Below are 23,538 nucleotides of genomic sequence, written 5' to 3'. Positions count from 1 at the left end.
CTGATATTTATTACTATATCAATTGTAATAAAACATACACCCAAGGCTTCTGAACAACACAGAAAAATGTGTGAAATAAAAACTATACATTATTGTAAGAAATGTGGCTTTTGTGGATTGATTAAAAAGCAAAAAAGAAGAAAGTGTTTGCTCCACATTGACTACACCTATAATTGAATTGGAGATTTGAAAAAGAGGTGCATAAAAGCCACTTAAACCCAAAACAGATTTGTAGACATTTCAATTTTACCTGTTTTACTTATGTTATTCCCTTTGCCTAGGGGGCCTTCCTCATATTTTCTATTTGGTAGAATGCAGCTCATCTTCACAAATATGTCATTTTTGAGAAGCTATTCCTTATCCTTTCAGGAAAAAAAATGCCTCTGGACTACACTATGGGTTTTACTTCTAATTCTTATATTATGGTGTCATAATTAGTCATAAATATTTATTTCCTCTTCAATATAGTAGAAGGTCCTTGATGAGGATGTTTTATTCATTTTTACCTTTGCCTCCCAACACTCAGTGCTCCTTAAATACTTGTTGAAGTGGATTGATTTAATTCTTTTGTTGGGCGGTGGGATAAAAACATCAAATTTATCTATGTGTCTTAAAGTAATTTCTAATGTCTAATTTATCTTTCTTGTATCACCATCACCTAGCACAACATGCCAAACATAGTTGTCACTCAAACTAAGTTTGGCAAGTTAATGTATATATGAATAAATAAATGAATGAAGGCTAAATTTCAAATGGCTGAGTTTAGAGTATTCCAAAGCTAAGAAGTCAGAGAGCTTAATGAGTGAACCCTTATCTGTTAATATTAACAACACTTATTCTTGGGAGAGGAGAAGGTAAATTCCCAAAAAAGGAAAAAAAAAAATGTAAGGAATAGTAAGGAATAGATATTAAAGTTTTTGAAAGTTTTCAATGCTATATCATTATCCATGTACAAAGAAAAGGATAATTTTAAGCTTATTTAGAAGATATTACAATATTCACTGAAATTTGATCTTTTATTTATATTTCTATGTACAGTACATGTAACTTGACTAAAAAAAATTCTTAAAATCCTTCCAAAGAAAAGACTGAATTAGGCCAGGTGCAGTGGCTCATGCCTTTAATTCTACCACTCTGGGAGGCTGAGGTGGGAGGATAACTTGAGCTCAGGCCTTGATTGTTCGAGACCAGCCTGAGCAAGAACAAGAACCTGTTTCTACAAAAAATAGAAAAATTAGCTGGGCATGGTGGCTCACTCCTGTAGTTTCCAGCTACTTGAGTGCAGGAGGATTGCTTGAGACCAGTAGTTTTGAGAGATTGCAGTGAACTATGATGTTATCACTGCATTCTAGCTCAGGAGACATAATAAGACCCTGTCTTGAAGAAAAAAAAAAAAAAAACACCAGAAAACAAAAACAATTAATTATTATAATAAAACAACAAGCATCCTGAAATTAAGTGAACAAATTCAAGAAAAAATCCTTTGGCAAATTCTAGAATTTTACTTTTAGTCTCCAAACCATCCTTTCTCCTCCCCTTAAAGAAAATTAAACCAAATAACGTTCACAGGAAGGTAGCATGCTGTTTAAAATGGTCATGCTACTTGACTCTGTGTGATTACTGCAACTCTGAAAAAATTCAAATACACAAAATATGAAATAAAGAAAATGAAGTATGAAATTTGAAAGATAGACAAATCTATTCTTTACTTCTAGCTGTGATACTTAACATGACTCACTTCACCTTTCTGATCATTGCTTTTTCAATATGGAAAATGTAAATATTAATATCTACCTAATAAGATTATTGCAAGAAGTAAATGAGAGAAAGACTATAAAGTACCAGACTAGGTACTTTGATGTAAATGAATACATGTGCTAGGTGAGGTACCATATACACGGTAAGCACTCAACAATGGTGTTTCACTTCTTTCTCCCTTATACCTTCTGGGAGACTACTAAAAGCCTGAAAATTCTTTAAAGATATGAGATATGATTTCTGTATTTACAGCAGTTGGTTTTGACTAACCAACAACTCACAAATCTCTTGATGCTCATTAATTCTCAGCACTTTCCATGTCATCTTTATTCCTGCTTGATTCTTCTTAGGTATTTCTTTGTACATTTATTTGTTTGTTTTAACTTTTATGAGAAAGGCAATATGAGATCAATTAATGCAATGAAATCAAATGAGTATGTTTCAGGGGAGGAGATCGGAGGAAAAAAGAAAACAAAACACGTAAAGTAAATGATGATGTCCTTGAAATGGTACCTGAGAAACAAACCTGTAATGATATGTTAATATGTTTTTCAAGGTCACAAGAAAATGTGCACTGCAAGGAACTTCAGTATAATATTAATATTATTCTCTTCATCAATGAATAATATTATTTTTAACCTCACACACTTGAGGGTTATACCTAATGTCATTAGTGATCGTGGTCGACTACTGCGGTGACCTTGTTTCCTGGGGAGCAGTGGTTGTGTTGGAGCTAGAGCTTCTTAGCAGAGGAGTGAAGAGTTCACAGTTTTATAAGATTTTCCAGATAATTTTGATTTGCCTTTATTTAGAAGGAGAAAGGCAGAATTCTTGTTAAACTACCATAGAGGGCCAGGCACAGTGGCTCATGTCTGTGAACCTAGCACTCTGGGAGGCCAAGGTGAGAGGAACACTTGAGGCCAGAAGTTCGAGACCAGCTGGAACAACATATTGAGACCCCTGTCTCTATAAAAAATAGAAAATTTAGCTGGGTGTGATGGCACACACCTGTAATCCCAACTACTTGGGAGGCTGAGGCAAGAGGATCACTTGAGCCCAGGAGTTTGAGGTTGCAGTGAGCTATGATGATGACACTGCAATATAGCCTGGTCAACAGAATGAGATCCTATCTCAATAAATACAAAAGAATAAATAAATATATAAACAAACAAAACCATAGAGTAGACATTGAATGAATATGTTAGATGAATAAAAAAATTTGGGATAAGGTGGAATGCCCCAGATAAGAACTTAATTAGTGGAGTTTGATTAAAAATTTTCCAAATTTAAAACTTGGTGTAACCTGGTTTTCCTTTTTTAGATGGTGGGCAATGGTATGGTGATGAAACCCTAGTGTAATGTTTTATACAGGCAAATTACATTAAGCTGTCTCAAATACTGTGATTGAACAAGTGGGAAATTATTTTCCATTATCAGAAAAAGAAAACAATGTCTGAAAATAAAGAGAATCAAACATTTTTCAGAACAAAAAACTTAGGATTTCTTTTAGAAAATAGTGAGCAAATTCAACTGAGATTCTAATTTATATGATAGGAAAAGGTTAATATTTTATGCCTGCAGCATTTTGTGGCCAAACATAATAAAACATCAACTAGCGCAAATTAAGAAAGGCACAGTAACATGCATGAAATACAAGCTATCCATCACCTTTTGAAACACACTCTTTGTAGACTGATTAAAACACAGGAAGAGAAAAATGTTACCTACACATTGAGCATGCCAATAATTGAACTGGGATTCAAAGAGAGCTGCAAAGAGAGTAGTCAGGTATAATGCAGAGGTGTAGAAAAATGGTTTGTAGCCAGAAATGTAGTTTCGTGGAAGTTAATAATCAATCCTCTATCTCCTTTTTAAAAAACACCTGCTTGAAGTGCAATATTTAAATTCCACAAAGAATTTTCAGAAGCTCTTTCATTTTTGTCTATGTTCTCAGTAATTTATCTTAACGTTTTTTATGATTACCAAGGCTCTTGTTTATTTAAATAAGCACACTATCTCTATCTGACCCATATGTTCCTTTTGACTCTCGATTTAATTTGTGATGCCTATTTTATAACATTATATTATTTCCATGGCAATTGTCTTGTTATAATAAACAGAGGAGAATGACTTCAGCTGCTTTATCCTGCAGTAAAGGAGCTGGATTTGAGAAGGGTAAGCTTGAGCTGAAGATAAAATAGCTAAAAAACAGAAATGATAATAAAAAAAATGAAATTCATTTTATTTCATACCGTTGATTAGGGATTGAATGCATTTACTAGGTAGAATAATCACAATCCTACTTTCTTGTATTCACCCTAAACCTATCCCTTTTAGTGTCACTGAACTCAAGGCTGATTGATTCCTTGGTAGAATCCACTGTTACCAATTGATAGATCTAGTTTGTTCCAATGTTCTTTTGTCTGTTTTCAAAGCCCTGGGTACATTTGAACATACCGTAGCTAAGTGCGTTACCAGATAACAAACAATAAAACCATTTATTAGGAATCAACATCTGTACTAATGCCATACATATTTTCTGCTATTATTTTCAATTTTATAAGGCAAAAATGAAAAAAATGCATACACCCACATATGCAAAAACAAATAGACACACTGACTTTATAAAAACATGAAATTAGAAGCAATTTTAAAATCTATTTGCCTAATGTGACAATGACCTTTCTTTCCAGTTTCAAAAGAATTTTACGTACTGTCAGTCTTTTTCAACTTCAATTAAATCCTACCCTCTCCTGAGACATAGCATCAAGATCTAATTCAGTTATAAGTAGCAATAACATTTAATTATCTCCTCCAGTTATCTACACTGCCAAATGATAGTGTTTCCTGGAGCCACAGATGTCACTGTTGTAAGCAAGAATCGGTTTTGGGATATATACAGAATATCAGAACTACACTTACTTATTTAATGTTTTTATTCTTTATGGTTCACATTTATGTATAGCACATATTTCCTTCCAATCTAACTTGCTTTGAATAAAAATACTGTTAGTATATTCTCCTAGGGAAAATTACTTAACCTCCCTGTGTCCCAGTGTCCTCATTTATACCTCATAAGATCATGCCTAGCATATAGTAAACACACAAAAAATACTAGCTTTTATTACTACCTCAGGTAAAATATTTCTTATCTGGCAATTATGTGTACTAGGGACTAGTAACCTAATTAAGTAAAGATATATTAAGCTACAAACTAAAATTAGTTTGTCTGATGACAATGTTGATGGATATCATGCTTTCTAGGTTAATATTACAACATTTATTTTTCTTTAAAGCACTACTTATGGCTCTACTCTACTTTTCCTTTTTTTCCCGGCATATTTTCCAATATGTCTTGAAGGAAAAATATGCTCTAAGTATTTTTGAACTTCGGCAAATTCCAAAACCAGGATGAGGTCACCCAGAGTTTATACAGAGAGCAAGTCCTGGCACTTTTGTGGTTCTTTCTGGTGTGAGACCCTCACTATTGCAATTGCTTCTACTCCACTCTTTGTCTCTCTTCTGTAACTCAAAATCTCTCTTACAAAGTCTGTGTCCTCTATGTCATCTCAAACCCCAAACTTAACTCATCTTGTTCTAGCTTTCCAATTAATAGTCAGATTTTGGCTTGTAGTGAGATTTATAGTCAGAGCATGAGGATGTATATGGGGAATGAAGTATTTTTAGGAGTCTGCTATTTTAAGTCCTTCTAAAATTCGAAAATCATTATCCAAAGAAATTTGGAACTCTAATAACATGAGGATCATTTTAATGAAAGTATCCCTATGGGTGAGTCACCATATGAATAGGTCAGGGTCTACTCTGATTAACCTGGTTAATGATGAATACATGGTGAATTATGTTTATACTTTTTTATGTTAAGAATGAGCACCTCTGATGTGTCAAAGTTTATGGTAGACACACAGGAGGTATAACCTTCAAGGGACTTACACCTATCAGGTAAAATGGCTTTTATTCAGGTACCAGCTACAGTATGGTAAAGTAAGTTTAGAAACTTATCTCCTAATGGACTTCTTACATTCTAAAAAGCTGTCTGTAAATCCATTTATTTATAAATCCCAAATGAATGAGAGCAGTTTAAGCTCACTGTCCACAATGCAATTTCATTAAATGGAAAAAGTACCTGAGGTTTCTCCCATTTGTGTGGATACTGTTTCTATCGGGTACATTTTTTTTTCTTCCTTTTTATCTCACTGAAAAAACTTTGAATCATTTATTCTCCTTGTTGAGAACTGAATTTCACTACATATTGGGGAAAGATTTATTCCATATACAGGTATAAGATTACCATTTTTTCACCATATTCAATTTTTATAAGTTTATCTTTTTGTTTCTATCATAATTATAACCCTTGTCTTAATAGTCTTTCAGGCACCTTCATTGTTTGTTGGTTGGTTTACTTATTAGACTTGAGGGGTTGTGTGTAAATAACCACATAGTAAATGCATTATAGATTAAGAAACAGTGTGACAGCCAAGGCTGAAATGGCAATTACAGTCCTTTATTGGTATAAGGCTGAATTGACTCTATTTTCCTCTAGAGGATGGCCTTGTTCCTATAAATGAAAGTTAGTAAAGTTGAAAATGTGAAAGTAAAAGAGCTTTGTCTATATTATATACTCATTTCTTTATCAACTCAATAAATTTTCTGAAAGCTTTCTGTATGCTAAACATTGTGGCACATAAAATGGCAGTTCAATATAGCATGAGATCTAGAAAGGGGAAATACAGAAAAGCTCATGTAACCTACAGGAAGGAGATCTACCTTACTTTTGGGAGGTCAAGGAGGACTTATCAGAATGGGTAAATAAGAAGGGTTTGAAGAATGAAAGGTTTAGGCCAAATTATAGGGTGAGGGGGGTAAGAAAGTAACCTTCAGGATTTATTTTAAGAGCAATAGAGAACAATGGAAGAATTTTGAGCAGGGGAGTGACTTCAAATTTGTATTACAGGAGGCTCATTCTGACTCCACTATTTGATTTGGGGAAAAGGGACAAGGATGAAGATTGGAGAGCTGTTTAGGCTATTAGAATAATAGGGTAAATAACGACAGATAATGCTGTCTTGAACAATGGTAAAGTGATGGGAATGGAAGCTCAACAGACTAAAATGGAAAAGCTGTTCCACCAACTAAACAATCCTTTCAGTGTTTTCTCACTGTACGTTTTAATCTATACTCGTCAAGAAATTATAATATTACTTTGCTTGTGCTAACACAAGTGAGAGCTTTATCATTTGGTCACACTAGACCTCAATATAGCTTTAACAACACAAAGTGTAGGAAGTGCTTGGCATGCTTGCAAATGGCATTTAACATCTTGTGACTGTATTCCAGGATGTGTTTAGCCATATAAAGAAATGTCTGTGAAGATACTAAGAACAATTTATGAAGGAATTTAAGAAATTTTGACTTTATTCAGTATGCAATGGATAATCACTATGATCTGTTCTTTCTAAGGATAACTGGTGTGATGGCCAGACTTTAAGGTGAACCCCATGATACCCATTTCCTAGTGATCACGCCTTAGTGCAATGTCCTCCCCTTGAGCGTGGATGGGACCTGTAACTTGCTCTTTATCACTTCATGTGATTATGTTACATCATATAAAATTTCTTTCTAGCAGATTCACTGGAGAGACTCTCCTTGCCAGCTTGATGAAGTAAGCAGCTGTGTTGGGGAAGCCCAAGTGGTAAGGAACTATGGATGGAACTGAGCAAATAACTGAATCTCTCAGTTCCACAACTACAAGAAACTGATTACTTCAATATACCAAGTGATTTTGGAAAAGGACCTGAATCTCAGGTGAGAACCAAGCCCTGGTCAACACCTTAATTGTAGCCTGTGAGACTCCAAGAAGAGGACCCAGCTAAACCATTTTCAGACTCTCAATCCACAGAAACCATGAGAAAGTAAATGTATGGTATAAAGTCTCTAAATTTGTGGTAGTGTGTTACTAATCAATAAAAATCTCACATAACTAGTGACAATATTGAATATAAATTAGATGAGGGAAAGCTGTAAATAGGAAGTCTAACTAGAAAGAAGATAAGATACTATGGTGAGATTATACATGTAATTGCTAGAACATGAACATGAAAGTCAGAAAGAGTGGGTTTCAAGCTTTTTATCAAATTATGTGATTAATTTAGTTACATTATAAAATGGAATAGTAAAATCCTTTCAAATGTTTTTTATAAAGGAATATGTGAAAGGAATTATATATGTGTGTGTGTGTATATATATATGGGTAGTGTTTAGCACAATGTAGAACACATCATTATTATCATTATGCCATTATGTTAATCTGATGAGGACCAATGAGAGCTCGGCAAGGATAATGGTAGTGAGGATGGAAATGGTGATAAATTTGAGCAATAGTTTTAGGTGATAAGTCACAGTGACTACTCCAATATGGATAAAAAGAAAGAGAGAGAGGAAGGAGTGAAAGATGACATAATTTCCAGCTTGGATGATACAATCATAAGAATGATGCCATAACTGAAAGAAAAAGTGGGAGAAAGAAGGCTGATTTGGCTGAGGAGAAAATGAGTTCTGTTTCGCCCTTGTGAAGTCAATGTGCCTATGGGAGGACAGCCATATGGAGAGGTCCAGTGTACATCTGGAAATGCAGACTTGCTACTTAGAAGAGATCTGAGTGTATGGATGGATTTGGAGATGGTTGAGAATTATGTTACCCGTGATCAGATCAGTATTAATTCACACACACATGCAAAATTCTAATACTCTTTCTGTTAAAACATGAGAAATCTCTTCTCTTAATAATAAATAAAATATGTGTTTAATAAACAGAGATCAAGATAAAAAAATAGAGAATGGGAAAATGATACTTTCTTCTTTTCTTAAAGGATGAATGATTAGTAAATGCCCAAATACAAAGGGGATATTTAAGTTGACTACTCTTGATAAATTTGTTGTAGGGCTCACTGAACTATGGCCCCACAGCCACATCTAGTCTGTTACTTTATTTTATAAATAAAATTTTATTGAAACACAGACATACACATTCATTTATGTATTGTCTATTGCTGCTTTCACAATACAATGGCAGAGTTCAGTAGTTGTAACCAAAACCATGTGGCTGGCAAAGCCCTAAATATTTACTATTAAGTACTTTACAGAAAAAGTTTACCCACTCCTAGTCTGCTGCATAAAAAAATGGTAGTCTTCCAATTTCAAAATGGTGCATCAATAAATAAGGTAATAAAAGAATGTCACCTGTAATGCTACAACACTGATCTACGATTTGTAGGACTTGATTTCTGGTATATTCTTTCACTCATTACTTGTAACCTTTCTGAGCATACATTTTTCTCAACTGTTAAACAGCAATAATACCTCCTCTGTGTACTTCAGCAGGTTGTAAGCAAGAAACTCTTTAAAAAACCTACAAAGCACTGAACAAATGTAAGTTAATATTCTAGATTATTTTATATTGTTAAATCATGAAATCAATGGATTCAGTCATAGTCATACAAGAAAAAATATAAATATGCATTTGTGTATATGATTTATCAGAGCACTTTTCTATCTAATATTTTCTTTATCTTTACAAAAAATATTTGGGTTGAATACTCGTACTGGTATCCTTTCCAGAAAAGAGAAGTACAGAAAATTAAGACATCTGCTTAAAGTCACCAGCTAATTAAATATAGAATCCAAAAGCAATTTAAGTTTCTTAATTCTTAATTTGCTCCCTACAGGGCCATATATCCACAATGTTGACTAACTTGATAGATCAGTTATATTTGACATACATGTGTGGGTATCTGATGTATATACTTTTAGTATAGAGAGCTTGGAGACTGAGATGAAATAAGTAGAACTTGTTTAAAGATGACTTACCTCTTCAAATGCATTTTATTCTTTTAAAGTTTGAATTTTTGATAAGATTTTCATTTTATTATAGAATAGTTTTAGATTTACAGAAAGTTAAAATGATAGTACAGAGTTCCTATATACACTGCATGTCTAGTTTCCCTTCTTGTTAACAATCATTTTTAAACTAAAAAATGAATACTATCATCATATACCATCTAAAAAGTCAAAAAAGTGAGAAAAATATATAGATGTGTTATGTAGAGTTATCATTTTTCTCATTGGACTCACGATTAAGGCAAGATGTTGTTACTTGTGCAAGGTCAGATAAAAAATCAATGATATGTGAAATTAGAAACAGAAGTAGATGTGTTAAATGAGGGATTATGAGGATGAATGAATTAATGTCTTTAAGATGACTTAAAAATGTGTGGGCTTCTTACAATGTGTGGACTCCTGCCTAAAGACAAATCATTACTAATATTTAACTTGCTAATCTACTTTCCAAAACAACATGTTCTTTCATTAGCTCCTTGTTTATTTGCAACATGGCCTGGCTTGGTTCCTGGTATATTTGGATGCTGAGTGAAGACATACAAGGTTTTCCTGATTTAAAAAGATGGCAATGTAAATGAGTGTTTGGATATTTGGTTGCCACTTAAAAAGGTGATCAAATATTTACTTTCTGAGAAACATTGCTCTCTGGGAAAATCTTTAAATATAAAATATCTTGACTAAAATACTTTCCCTGTTATTTTTATCTTTTCCAAAATGTGAAGCATAATTATAGATATATAGATATGTATTTTGTAAGGTAAAATTTTGATCTTGATCACTAAGTAGTAAGTGAGATTATGTGTGTCAAATACTTAGCTGCTAATACAATAAAACGTTTTCATCTCCTCTTCTTCATCTATCTCCTTTCCTCTGTCCTGCTGATTGGTGAAAATCACTCTTTACTGCTGTCAGTCATCATGGCCCTTAGGAGAATTGGATATATGGTGGTGGATGGAGTTGCAGGCACAAGGAAAAGGGACTAACTTTTGTTGACCAACTGTCATGTACTGAGCCATACATGAGGTGATTTACATATCTTTCATTGCTTAGAGCTATAAGCTATCTTACAATATAGATGCAATTATCCACATTTTACATTTGAGAAAACTTGGCAGGAAAGAGATTCTCACAACTTGCCAAAGTTCATAAAGCTTAGGAAATGTTACAGTGAACTGTGTGCCTTCATGGAGACCACTGTATGGAAAGAAGAATCCTTGTCTCTAAATAGGTGTTATGCTCTTGATTTCTTGCAAGATTCTTCTCCTGCCTCTACAAATATTCCTGAACTTAAGCAACACCAGATGAATGGGCCATCATCAAAGAAGTTTTCCTCCAATTAAGCAAAAGGCAAGCATAAATTCTCTGATGCCATGTATCAGCTATAATGAAGGTCAGATTTCCTCCCAACTTTACTGGAGTCTCCAGTAAGAGACAGTGGTGTGCTACTGTGGACTGAGCATAGGACTTGGACTCAGAACATCGTGAGAACCATGGATCTTCCTCTAGGTTTGTGTACAACCTTGGGTTTTTTATAGACATCGTATCTTTGCTGATAAAATAGTTGTGCTAAACCTACTTTCACAACACTGGTGGGTTTTTGGAATGAGGTGCTACATGACAGAATCCTTCATAGATGTAAAATACCATATTATGGTGTCAGTATATATTAATATTTTGTTAAACTATAATCTTAAAACATAAATGAAGAGGTTATACAGAAAATTGCCTAAAGGAAAATGTTATTTATTATTTATCTAACATCTAGAATTAAGATAAATTTCACCAAATTCTACTAAAAGAAACCAACTAACCTATACACTAAATATTGAATCAAATTAAACATATGTAACAAAAATAAACAAAAAGTAAGTTTCCAAAATTACCTTTGTCAGTTGCCTTATTGTCCAAAGAGTCAAATGCCTTATATAACCTATGTATACATAAATCATTTTAGTAAATGGTAATGTTAGTTTTACACTTGACATTAAAATCTGAAACCTCATCTGGAGTTTATTCTAGGAATATATTTATCATTTGCAACTTGTTCCAGAAAAAAGACTATTCTCCAAGTAAGTGAAATAGAAACAAACTTTTGGAACATGACCTACTTAAAATTTGGTCATTGTCTGCAACATAAACTCTGTATGTGGCTGGCAATGCTGTGGACTAAACTATGATTTTAAAACCAGTATGGAATAGAGAATTAGTGCTAGATATATATAAAGTAAATAGTACAAAGAGATTAAGAATAAACTAGCATTGTTAAAATTGAACATCTGCTCAGATGAACATACAAATAATGTGCATTTTATGTGAATAAAGTTTGAACTTTGAAAAGATTACAAAATAAGAAATATATGCATATGCATATGTGGAACCATAAACACAAAAAGGGATACTTTTGTTTTAAAGCATAGGCAAAGTAGGGAAGTTAAAAAAAATTGGAGAAGTAACATCATAAAAAATTCATTCCATTTAAAGGAATATTTCTCCCTATCTTGTAACTTATATGTATGCCTACAGTGGAATTTATAAAGGTCAATAAGCTTAATTATAAATTTCAATAAGCTTAAAAGCAATCACAGCTAATTTGAAAATGGGAGAAAAATTCCCAGGGCAATAACTTTGCTTTCTAAATTTGTCCACAGGGTGATTTTCTTTCATCCATCCCATTAAAGATTTAGGCATAAATAAACCTACTCTCAAATAAATAATAAAACAAAATTAACCTGAAGTCACTTTTTTTGCAATGTTAGGTTTTCACAAATGCATTCATTAAAATCTATTGCAAATGTGGACAAAATCTTAAAAATGTACATATAAACAATTTCTTCTCAACCTATGCAACAGGCTGGTATGGATTTGATTATTTTGAGAGAAAATATTAACTCTGTATGACTTAAAATCCTTCTGGAGTCACATTTCCCTAGATGCTAGTAACCACTTACAAACTTTACGATCTTAGGCAAGTTATTTAACATCTCTAAGGCTTAGGTTCTTCTAATGAAAAATAGTGGAAATAATAATATCAGGATTATAGTAAAACTTAAATGAGATAACTATACATAAAATAGCAGGTCCTCATAATGTTAAGATTTTATTAAATGGAACTATTTCCTATGATAATTAGTTTTATAAACTAAATTGATAGGTTACAGAGACAGCAGATTATATTCAATACAATAAGAGTTAAAATAACATCTAAATTCTGAATGCTTCCTATATGCCATGGATTGCACCAGGTGTCTGATTTACATGGCTAATTTCTTTTAATCCTCTTAACTAATTTATAACAATGAATTAGGTATGATAGTTGTAACTATTTTGAAAATGAGAAAAATGAAGTTTAGAAAAGTGAATTGGCCAAATGTCAATTGATCGGACACTCTGTAGCCCTCACTTGGACTATTCCGAAGGTCCTCATTAATTGGCCTTTGGAAATAATTATACGAAACAAAAAGAGAAATGGCGATAATTCAGGAAAAGACAAGAATTCCAAATCTGGTAACAGTGAGGGGTCGGGGGGAATAAAAAAACAAAAATAAGAAAAAAAAAAAAAACCCTCAGAAATGCTGTACCCTGCATAGCTTCCTGGAAAAGATGTTCTGAGAGTGTGCCTGTTTATCTGCTTATCACCTCCCAACTTCAAGCCTCTGTGGTTGCTTGTGCCCATTTCTATAAAGATCTGTGATTTTAAAAAGAGATTTTATTTCTTATATATCAGTTCATCTTTTGTATAACCCTATGGGGCTATGAAACCAATCACATTACTATAAAAGTTTTCAGACCCACTTTAACTTGGAAGATCATATATTTTGCTTCATTTGGGGCTCCAGAGGAATTCCCACATTCTGTATATTGGACAATATATTGAATGAGGTAAACAGGGTATCCTCCTATCCATTCTCATTTTCATCTGTGGGGCATTTTGTATCTGGAAAAAAGGACAAAGGCTTGAACCGCAGATTAAATCTCTACAAATTTTCCTGATTTTGTAGCATATTATAACTTAGATTTGTGATCCACAATTAAATTTACAATTAATTCAAATTAAATGCTTATGAGAATTTTCAATAGCTTTCTGAAATAATAAAATGACCATATGCATATTGTTCTATCATAAGTACCGATAACCACTAGACAGCTCCTAAAGAATTTGCCACCGCCATATTTTCTAATTTAAATAGGAAATGACTTACGTCCTTTTGAACTGAAAAAGTCCTTCATTTTTTCTAACAAATTTTTTTCCCTTTTTTTCAGTAAAAACATTTATTTCCAAAGTTTGAGGTGGTGGCTCCACACTTCCAATACTTTAATTATTGCTATTGTTTATCTCACAACATGAAATTAATAAACATCTTAATTAACCTATCATATATTGAGCCAATACGTTCCTTCATAGCCCTTAATTACCTATTTTTAATTTGACATACTTTCCCTTGTAATCATTTCTTATGCATGCTAATTCTAAGTTTTAAAATTTTGTCAAAACTTCAGTGAGAATATATTATCAGTAGAATACATGAAATCCATTTTCTGTGAGCTCTCAGAATATGATTCTATTTCTATCTTTTTATCCATCTATCATTTATTTCTTATCCCCATCATCTGAAAACAAATTTAGAAGCATGGTTTCTTGAATGCAGCATTACAGAGGTTAATTGAGATGAACCAGATTGCCAAGTTAAAAAAAACTGAAATAATTAATATGAAATAAATGAAGAAATTCAACAGATTATAAAAAATGAAGGGTGTATAACCATGCAACTTCATGGACAGTGACTACACATACAAGCAAATGAAAGCAGCTGACCACGTACCCACACACCTTGGCAGAGGTGCACTCCACACTCGTCGGCCACCACCAAGACAGATGATCTCTGATGTTCCTTCCAGTCGATAACCCGAAGAACACGAGAAGGTCAGAGTGTCGCCAACCCCAAAGTTGAACCCAATTCGGTTACCATATTGAGGAACTCCAGGATCTTCACAAGGTTCCAGGTTATATTCTGTAAATTAGGGTGAAAGAATTCCCCCCAAAGGAGGGAAAGACAAAGAAAATGATAGTGGTCACTTTTAAGGATATATTCCTATTGTTTGCAAACTGGATGTTTTTAGGGCCCAGTCATATATATAACTATGGGAACATACTAATGGCACACATAATTTTCTTCTTTTGTGAAAGAGCTAATAATTTAAATACTTTTATGTGCGAATTTCAATGTAGACGAGAAAAATGTCACTATCTCAGACTATGTTTTCTGCATTAGGAACATTTCCATTTTATATATTTTTGACTTATTATAATGGAATAAGAGCTGAATATTTTCAAACACAAAGTAACATTTGGAATGAAGTCATTTGTACTTTTGAAATGCATTTTACATAATGTTTTTAATTTAAATGACAAAAGCTCTGTGTCTCTGGTATACAAGGAGTTCAAATAATGCATATTCTGAAAAACATGGGACTGGAGATAGAAGGCTTTATGTAAGAATGAAGTTCCCACACACTGAAAATTATTATATTGTAGATTTATACAGGAACTTTCCCCCAAGCAATGAATGAACATCATGAAAATGAACAACTAAACAGTCTTCAGGGTATGAGAGAGCAGATTTGATTAAATAACATTATAATTTATATACAGTCCTAAGAAAAAGTATCTTATCTAAAAATATTCCCAGAGCACTTACTGTGTAATTGCAATAAAGAATAAGAGAAGTTGTTTCATATTGATTAGCTAATACTTTATTGCTTAAAAAATTTATTTAGACATATTTTTAACATTCTAGGTTAAAACTGATTATGTTCATTTACTATTCATTGTGGAATATCTTAAGGATTTAGCAGCCAAGTATTTCCATCCACATACTAAAATAATAAATTAAGAACAAGGTCAGTGCTTGTATCATTTTAATGTTAGAAAGTTGGTATAAGATTTACTTATTAATTTGTCTCTGTATTAAGAAATAACCATTTGAAATAATTATCCCATTCAACTAGAAAGTAGAACTCTAAGTATCAGGAATACTTTTTATTCTCTTTGGACGTATAATTTTTTTTCCTGGAATCTAAGTCACACTATTGTCTATAAATGAGGTTGTTCTAGAAGAAAGGGGTGACTACATTAATTTATTTCTAAATTATCTAATTCTAGAAGAACACATTAAGTTTATCTTAATCTTGGCTTGTTAACTCTAAGATGTATAAAGCTAGAGTATCACTGGTTTAATCTCCATTTCATTTTTGCGTCTCACTAAAACTTTAAAATGTATATTTGAATTTTCATTTCAATTTTGCTATGCATTTTAGCTAGTTTTGACCTCTGTTAGAATTCTGCAGGATTGTAAAGAAAGGTAATTATTGTACTTCTAATAGATTTTTAGTGAATTAATTTATTTTTTGCTTTTGTTTAAAGGTTTCCTTTAATTTATTACTAGAGACAATCTTCAAGGTATTTCAAACTTTCCTAAAAACTTGTTGATAGATATTTCTTCATTTTCTTCTTCTCCTTTTTAAAATCTTTCTTCTTATCTGCTATTTTCTCCTCTCTGTTTTATCATTAGCTATGCTCAGATTTTTAAAAATCTGATTTTTTAAAAGTTACTAAAGGAGCTCTTTTTGTTTATTTATTTTCTCACCAGAGAATGTAATATTGAATCCTTCATATGATATTGAAAAATCTGAAATGAAGCGTAGTTGAGCCCTGAAATTTCCATAGAGACCAGCATTGATTGTTGAAGGGAGATCTGAACCAGTCAGGCGTGCCAGCGGTTGGGTAAAACTACCGTTCTCTGTGATCAGCAAGTAGTCATGATGGTCTTCCAAATGAAAGGTATGGAAGTTGAACTGCACACCTATTAAGAAAAATAGGAAAATCGGACTTACAGCGTACATTGATAAAACACAGAAAGTTACTATCAAACTAAAGTCAGTACTCTCCTTATAATTGATTTTTCTGAAAATTAAATGAACTGCCATAAAATATTTCAAATATATAGTATATTAACCTTCTTTTGTTTTTGTTTTCTCTTCAGCTTCATTATAAGAGATATATTGAGTCAGGTCTTGGAAACTGTTTGAAAATAAAATCTAAAAATCAATGTCTGAAAAGGAATCTCCTGGTTTTCTGAAAATTTCAAGGAAAGTACATATCCCTTGTTTTTAATAGAGGTGCAACTTCCTGGTGAATATTGTACATGTCTGATCCATTTCTTCCTCCAGTTCCCTCAACATACATAAAAATAATGCTTAATATTACAGCACTTAACTTCCAAACAACGCTCAAGTCAATTTTAGAAGAGACATATAAAACAGGCATAGGGAAGTGCTATTTGCTAAATGAATGTAATGCCTCTTCATTTATTTATTTTTCACACATTTCAACCTGTGCATATAATATACTGAAAAATACATATTAAAGTGCTCAGCTCATTGAATTTTCACAAACTGAACATCTTTGCAAACAGTACCTAAACCAATAGGCACAACATTATCAACATCCATATCCCCCCCCTTCATGAAACTTTTCTATCACTTCACTTTGCCACAAGTAACCACTCACTTACTTTCACTAGAATAGAGTAGTTTTGCTACTTTATATAAAGGTTTTGTAGTTCATTTAATAGAATCATATTACACACTGTTTTGGGTCTGACTTTTACTCACCACTAGGTATGTGAGATTCATCTATATCATTGTGTATGGTTGTTGGTTATCTTCAATGATAGATAGTATAGCATTTCATTTTGTGAATAAACCACATCCATTTACCCATTTAATTGTTGATGGTAATTCAGGTAGTTTGCCTTATATCACAAATGTAAATAGTGCTGTTATCCATAAGTGCTGCTATGAACATTTGAATTTGTCTTTTGATGAACACATGTGTTTATTCTTCTTTTAATATTTTTATTTTTATTGGGACTATGTTTTGAGACTTGTGCTTATTTTTACTGGATAATGATCTAGGAGCAGAATTACTGGGTCATGGTGTAATAATATGTATTCTGCTTTAACAAATACTATTTTAGGCCGGGTGAGGTGGCTCACGCTTGTAATCCTAGCACTCTGGGGGGCCGAGGTGGGTGAATCGCTCGAGGTCAGGAGTTCAAGTCCAGCCTGAGCAACAGCGAGACCCCATCTCTACTAAAAATAGAAAGAAATAATCTGGACAGCTAAAAATATGTAGAAAAAATTAGCCGGGCATGGTGGCACATGCCTGTAGTCCCAGCTACTTGGGAGGCTGAAGCAGGAGGATCACTTGAGCCCAGGAGTTTGAGGTTGCTGTGAGCTAGGCTGACGCCAGGGCACTCTAGCCTGGGCAACAGAGCGAGACTCTGTCTCAAAAAACAAAAACAAAAACAAAAAAAAACAAATACTATTTTAAAAAGTGGCCATGCCAGTTTACATTTTCATAGTCAAATATGCTTACTTGCTTCTTCACCAATATTTGAAAATTTGGGGGTTTTTCATTTGTTCCATTCTGGTGAATATGTAGTGTTTCATTGTGGTATCACATTAGTTTTTAATGACATTATCTAGAACACATGTAAAAGACTAACAGTTTCTCCCCACCCCCACACAACATACTGTATGTAAAGTACCGCATGAAATAAAAAATAGCTAACAGACGTATCCTTCTTTTGAAGTGCATGATTTTTCTTTTACTTGACCTAAAGAAAGTCACTGAAATATTTACTAAGGATACCCAAAACCTCAGAGTGTGATAAGTAGCATTCTTTATTCATTTGCATTTTAGTTCTAGATGCTGGAAATTCTTAAAGGTCCTATTCTTTAAAAAAAAAAGTGTTATAAAATGAGACAAAAACAAATAAACTGAGAACACAAGCAATGACAAAATAAGGTTATTATTGCATAATGGACCAGTGATTTCAGATTTGGGACAGATTTGAAATGTACAAGATATTATTTTCAAACTCTATTTTCAAAATATAACAGTTTTTTTTTTCTCTTTTTCCACAATGGGCAGGAAAACCAGAGCCCTTTTAGAGGGGATTCAGAAATTGAGTCAGTTTTTCAAATGTTCTTTAGTATAAAATTGATATTGATATTAGACAGATGAAAGGAGAAAGGGGTGTTGATATGGTAAGAAGAAGATGCATTGCCATCTAGATGACCTGTTACCTAAATTGACAAAGCAACATAAGAGTGGAAAGTTCACATAAGTCAGTCTTATTTCTCCTATAGAGTAAAGCTAAGAAAAATAGACTGTAGGAGAGTTGACTGAAAACAGACAAGAAAGAGATCATTATGTATACAATTTATATTTTTTAAGAAACGTGCTTTTCCTGATATACACTGAATTAATTAATTTAAAATTTCACTATATAGTGGTTCTAATAAGGCCAGTGTCAAGTATTACCTTTCTGAGCTTCACTTCCTCCATCTGTAAAATGGGGTTTTGATAGAGTTGTCTTGCACTTTAAATAACATATGGAAATAACTTGGGCCAGAACCTGGCACAGAGGAAGTGTTCAGTAACAGTTATTGTTGTTTTTCAATTCTCCAAAATGAGAGCTAATATTTTTCATGTAACTTAGACCTGGCCAGCTCCTTTATAAAAGGAAGCTTACCTTTATCTAATTATGTATTAAACAATAGTATTTGTTTTTACTACTGCAAAACAATTTAAGTACTTAAAAGTTATGCTGAAGATAAATTAATCCAAATTAGAAAATGATACTGAAGAACTACTATATTCTAGGTATTATGGAATATATATATTTAGAAGATTGTAAGTAACTTATGGTCTGAGGGAAAAGATACATAAGCCAAAATTTCAAGCTGCTAAGTTCTATAAAATTGGCTAATACAAGTCAATATAAGAGCATAGAAATAGACGTAACTAATTTTTCAGAGGGCTCAGTAGAGGGTTCTGAAGGCAATGGCCTTTAATAGTGAGAAGTTTGTGGAGGAGCATCCCTGAGATAGATATTTTGAGAAGAAGAAGATGACAAGAAAGGACGCACAATTCCAACAGGGTAGTGAGAAAAAGTCAATGGTTTCAACATTGTAATGTCTTCTCATAAGAATGGTAATTCAAGATGCCCTATTAAGGTAATGTATGTTACAGATACATATGAAAAGATTTGTACTTTTTAATGTCAAAATAGCACAAATATCTAGGTTTAAGTTACAGTTATGCCACCAACTATTAACTTGAGGGTGCCATTTGACTTATTTTTTTTTTCCTAATCTATACATTTATAGGCTTGGCCTATGCTTTATCAAAGGACAATTATATGTGTTCAAAAATCTTTACTTAATGTTAAGTGATGAAGAGATTACTGATGGTGCATTTGAAGATTTTTACTACTTAAATACTTAGATACCTAGATCTATCTTTGTTAAGAATCTTATAAATCCTTAAAGTGCTAATGATCATGTTTATATAAGAACATTCTGACTGTATAATGTAATTGTAAATGAGATGTAAATCGTTTCAAAATAATCTCACAGAATCTCTGAATCAAACTAATATGATGAGATATAACAAGAGAATATTTAAAAGTCTGCATCAAAGATAGAAAAAAATCAATTGCATAATTATAGAATTTTTAGAATTGGGCTTAACTGTAAAGTCTCAATAATCTAAAAAGATAATTTAGATGACTACATACTCTTTAGTATAGTAGTATTACAACATGATGACAAAAAAGTTAATGAAAGCAAATATAGACTTCATTAATGGAAATAATTTGCAATATTAAACTATGCTAGAGTATGTTTACCTTTAGAAAACCACATTTTTAAAGAGATATTGATATTCCTGAGTATCAATAAACTGTAATGCAACCAGGGAAAAATGACTAGTATGATCATGAAAATGAAAATATGACCTTATGATGAAGAATTGAAGGAACTAGGAGTGTTTAGTCTAGGAAGAAAAGATGGAATAAGGGTCTGGGGATGGAGGGCATGAAAAACATGGTGGTCCTAGCATGGTGAGTTGGTATGTTTGAAGAGCTTAAGGTTGGAGCAAGGATTAGGTTGGTTTTTTGTGTGTGTGTGTAGCTCCAGAGAGCAGACCAGGGATAACAGCTGCAGAAGAATTTTAGAACAATTAAATATACACAAAAATTGACCAGGTTTTCTCAAAGAGTACGTTTCCCATCAACAGAAGTATCCACATCAGGCCAGTTCATCATGTTTCTGGAACACTATAGAAAGAAACTCATGTGCTAAGAGGTTAGACTATGTTACCTTGATGATTTCTTCCAACTTTAAGAGATTATCCTTCATATAACTTTGCCTACAATTTGGAATAGTACTTCAAACAAACTTCCTTGGCTCTTAAAAGAAAGGCATCTAAATTTGCATTTCTTGCCATGTAAATACAGACTTAATTAACACTTGCAACCTGTGAAGATGCAAAATCTTAAGTGTTAATTAAACCTCTATTTACATAGCAAGCAGTATGTAGCCCTCCATTTTCTTCTATAATATTAGGGAGCTTATTTTAAACTTCATTAATCTATTACACACTAGAATAATAAGACACTTTGGTTAACTTCCAGCAAAGAGTCTTCTATTATGGAGAACAACAAAAATCACAGTTTGCAAAGTCTTCTACCTCTTTTCTCTGCTGTTAAATACCAGAATACTCATTTTAACATCATTTTTTTACTCCATAGCATTTAATTCACTGTAAAAATGTAACTATAACTATTCTTATATAACCTTTACTCCCCAATGAAATGATGTACAATTTTATCAAAGGCAAACTTCATTTGTGAAAACGTAATACATTTAAGTTTATGAAGCACAAGCTTTTATTTTGAAAATTGTAACAGCATCTTTGCATAGGTAAGAGTTTTTTGTTTTCAATTTTTTTAGATATTCTATAATAAAATCAATAAATACAATATAAAAGTAAAACTCAATAATATAACATAAAAACATAGCTAAAAGTAACACCAGTTCTCAAAACTAGATTTTAAAATGAATACATTAGCTCTTTTAAAGATTGGCCCATGGGAATTTCCAGATACATAATTTTAATTAATTTTAGTTTTGATTTATTAAAATGGTCAATTTACCATTGGTAAGTTGTTACTTTGATCAACTACATTGTTAAATTTACTAGTTTGGTTGTATTGCATGAATGAACCAGAAGTACTTTTACTTATTTGTTTATTTGTAAAAGGACATTTATAAACATTTACCGTATGGACAGTGCAACTTTACACTCCATTTTAATTATGTGAGGCATATATATCAGTAGGTCTGTACTGGAGAATTTGAAAAACGGGTATTAAAGAATGGTTATAAATTTATATAGGGAATATAATTGTAATAAATAAACATAAACATTTGTGTATATAAACTGTACTATTTGCTTTACAATTGGCTCAGCATTTAAGAGCATCTTCATATTTCTCTTTGAACTTCTGGAATCAACTTCTTGACACTATGCCAGAGACAAGCCATCTTGTTTGAGGTTTTGTTGATATGAAAATTCCAAATAACATTAGTTTATTATATCAAAAGAAAATAAATGTTTTATATCACCATTCTGATAAAACATAAGCATATAATACTATAGAAAAGTAAATATAATCCTCTAATGCAGTTACTCAAATTAAATTTTGTTTTAGCATATTTTTGTACTGATATGTTTTTGCTCATGCAAAATGACATTGTAAGGGACAATGAAATAAAAATAGACTCAATGAAAATTCAGAAGATAGCCCAATTATTGTTGCATGAGGCAATTTACCTTTTCCATGGGTTACATCAACAGTCCATGTACAATTCAGAGAATTTGGATAAAATTCTGGGTAACCAGGTGATAAGATTGTTCCACTAGGCCCTCTAACATCTCCTCCACATAATGCTGAAAATACAAAGAAATACAGTCATATGATCAGTCACAGTTAGAGAGGCAGAGGTTGAACAAAAGCTCTTATCTCCTCTATTGAAACAGAATGAGTCCCATTATCTTTGCCCAAGCTACTTCCTGGTAAAAACAGATGTGTGTAAATACCTCTTCCAATACTAGGAAGTCATATCATCCATTGCAGCACTAGAGAAGAAAAAGATATTTAATAGCATCTGAGAATTAGTATTGGCTCCAAGAGCACATAGCTCAACTTTCCACGTTTGAATTTGAAGTACGTACTTACACATTTCTAATTATAAGCAGCATTTGCATAAATTGGTGGTAAATTAAACATGAGTAATTAATTGTTTTGCAGTCCCTCTTATCAAGCACTAAGAAAACAAATTGTTAATTATGTAAAATTATTTCTTATAGATTCCTAAAGAGATATGTGTCATTCTTTATAGTATTCCTTTTAAAATAGTGAAGTAAGTTGTGAAAGATTTGAAGGCTGCTTCCGTACTTCTGCATTTCCCTGATAAATATCATGAACAAAAAGGAATTTTTGAGGGGATACAGAGTTATAAGTAAATATCCCAAGATAATAAAAATAAATGTTTATAATTTGAAGTAAAAAATTAAAATTTGATTCAATATTCGTTTTTTTGAGAACAAATCATAGCTTACAATGTGTTCTACCATATTTAATAACTGTCAGTGCTTATGGTGTGCCAGACAATTTTATCAATAATAAAATTAGAAAAGACAAACATATGGCCGAGTAAGAATTTTTATTCTAGTGGAAGCAGATGATTTCTATTTTACTTAGAAAGGCCATGTCTCTGGGACATAGGCAAGGGCAGTAAGAATCATGAAAACATTGCCTACTTTGATCCTTGCTCAAATTTCCTGGGACACTAGAAAAGTGAGTTTTGGCCTTGTTTTCTTCCATGATTTTTTCAAAGCAGCAATGCTGAGTATGAAAAGAGGTGAGACAATCTGGCTGCTATTTTACATTA

General features: G+C 32.5%; 1 protein-coding gene across 3 annotated transcripts in view; it reads right to left on the bottom strand.

The window, feature by feature from the left end:
- CSMD3 (CUB and Sushi multiple domains 3) overlaps window positions 1-23,538 on the bottom strand; it is a 1,082,068-nt gene that overhangs the window by 331,209 nt on the left and 727,321 nt on the right. For all 3 annotated transcript variants that reach the window (XM_045561854.1, XM_045561855.1, XM_045561856.1), the window contains 3 exons: window positions 22,418-22,534; window positions 16,317-16,532; window positions 14,493-14,681 (listed from right to left, as the gene is read on the bottom strand). In XM_045561854.1, the coding sequence (XP_045417810.1) occupies window positions 14,493-14,681; window positions 16,317-16,532; window positions 22,418-22,534 (522 nt within the window). The remainder of the gene's footprint in view (window positions 1-14,492; window positions 14,682-16,316; window positions 16,533-22,417; window positions 22,535-23,538) is intronic.

Source organism: Lemur catta, chromosome 9 (genome assembly GCF_020740605.2).
Source record: "Lemur catta isolate mLemCat1 chromosome 9, mLemCat1.pri, whole genome shotgun sequence".
NCBI lineage: Eukaryota > Metazoa > Chordata > Mammalia > Primates > Lemuridae > Lemur > Lemur catta.
The sequence above is the reverse complement of the archived record's forward strand: the minus strand, read 5'-3'. Positions and strand labels throughout refer to the sequence as shown.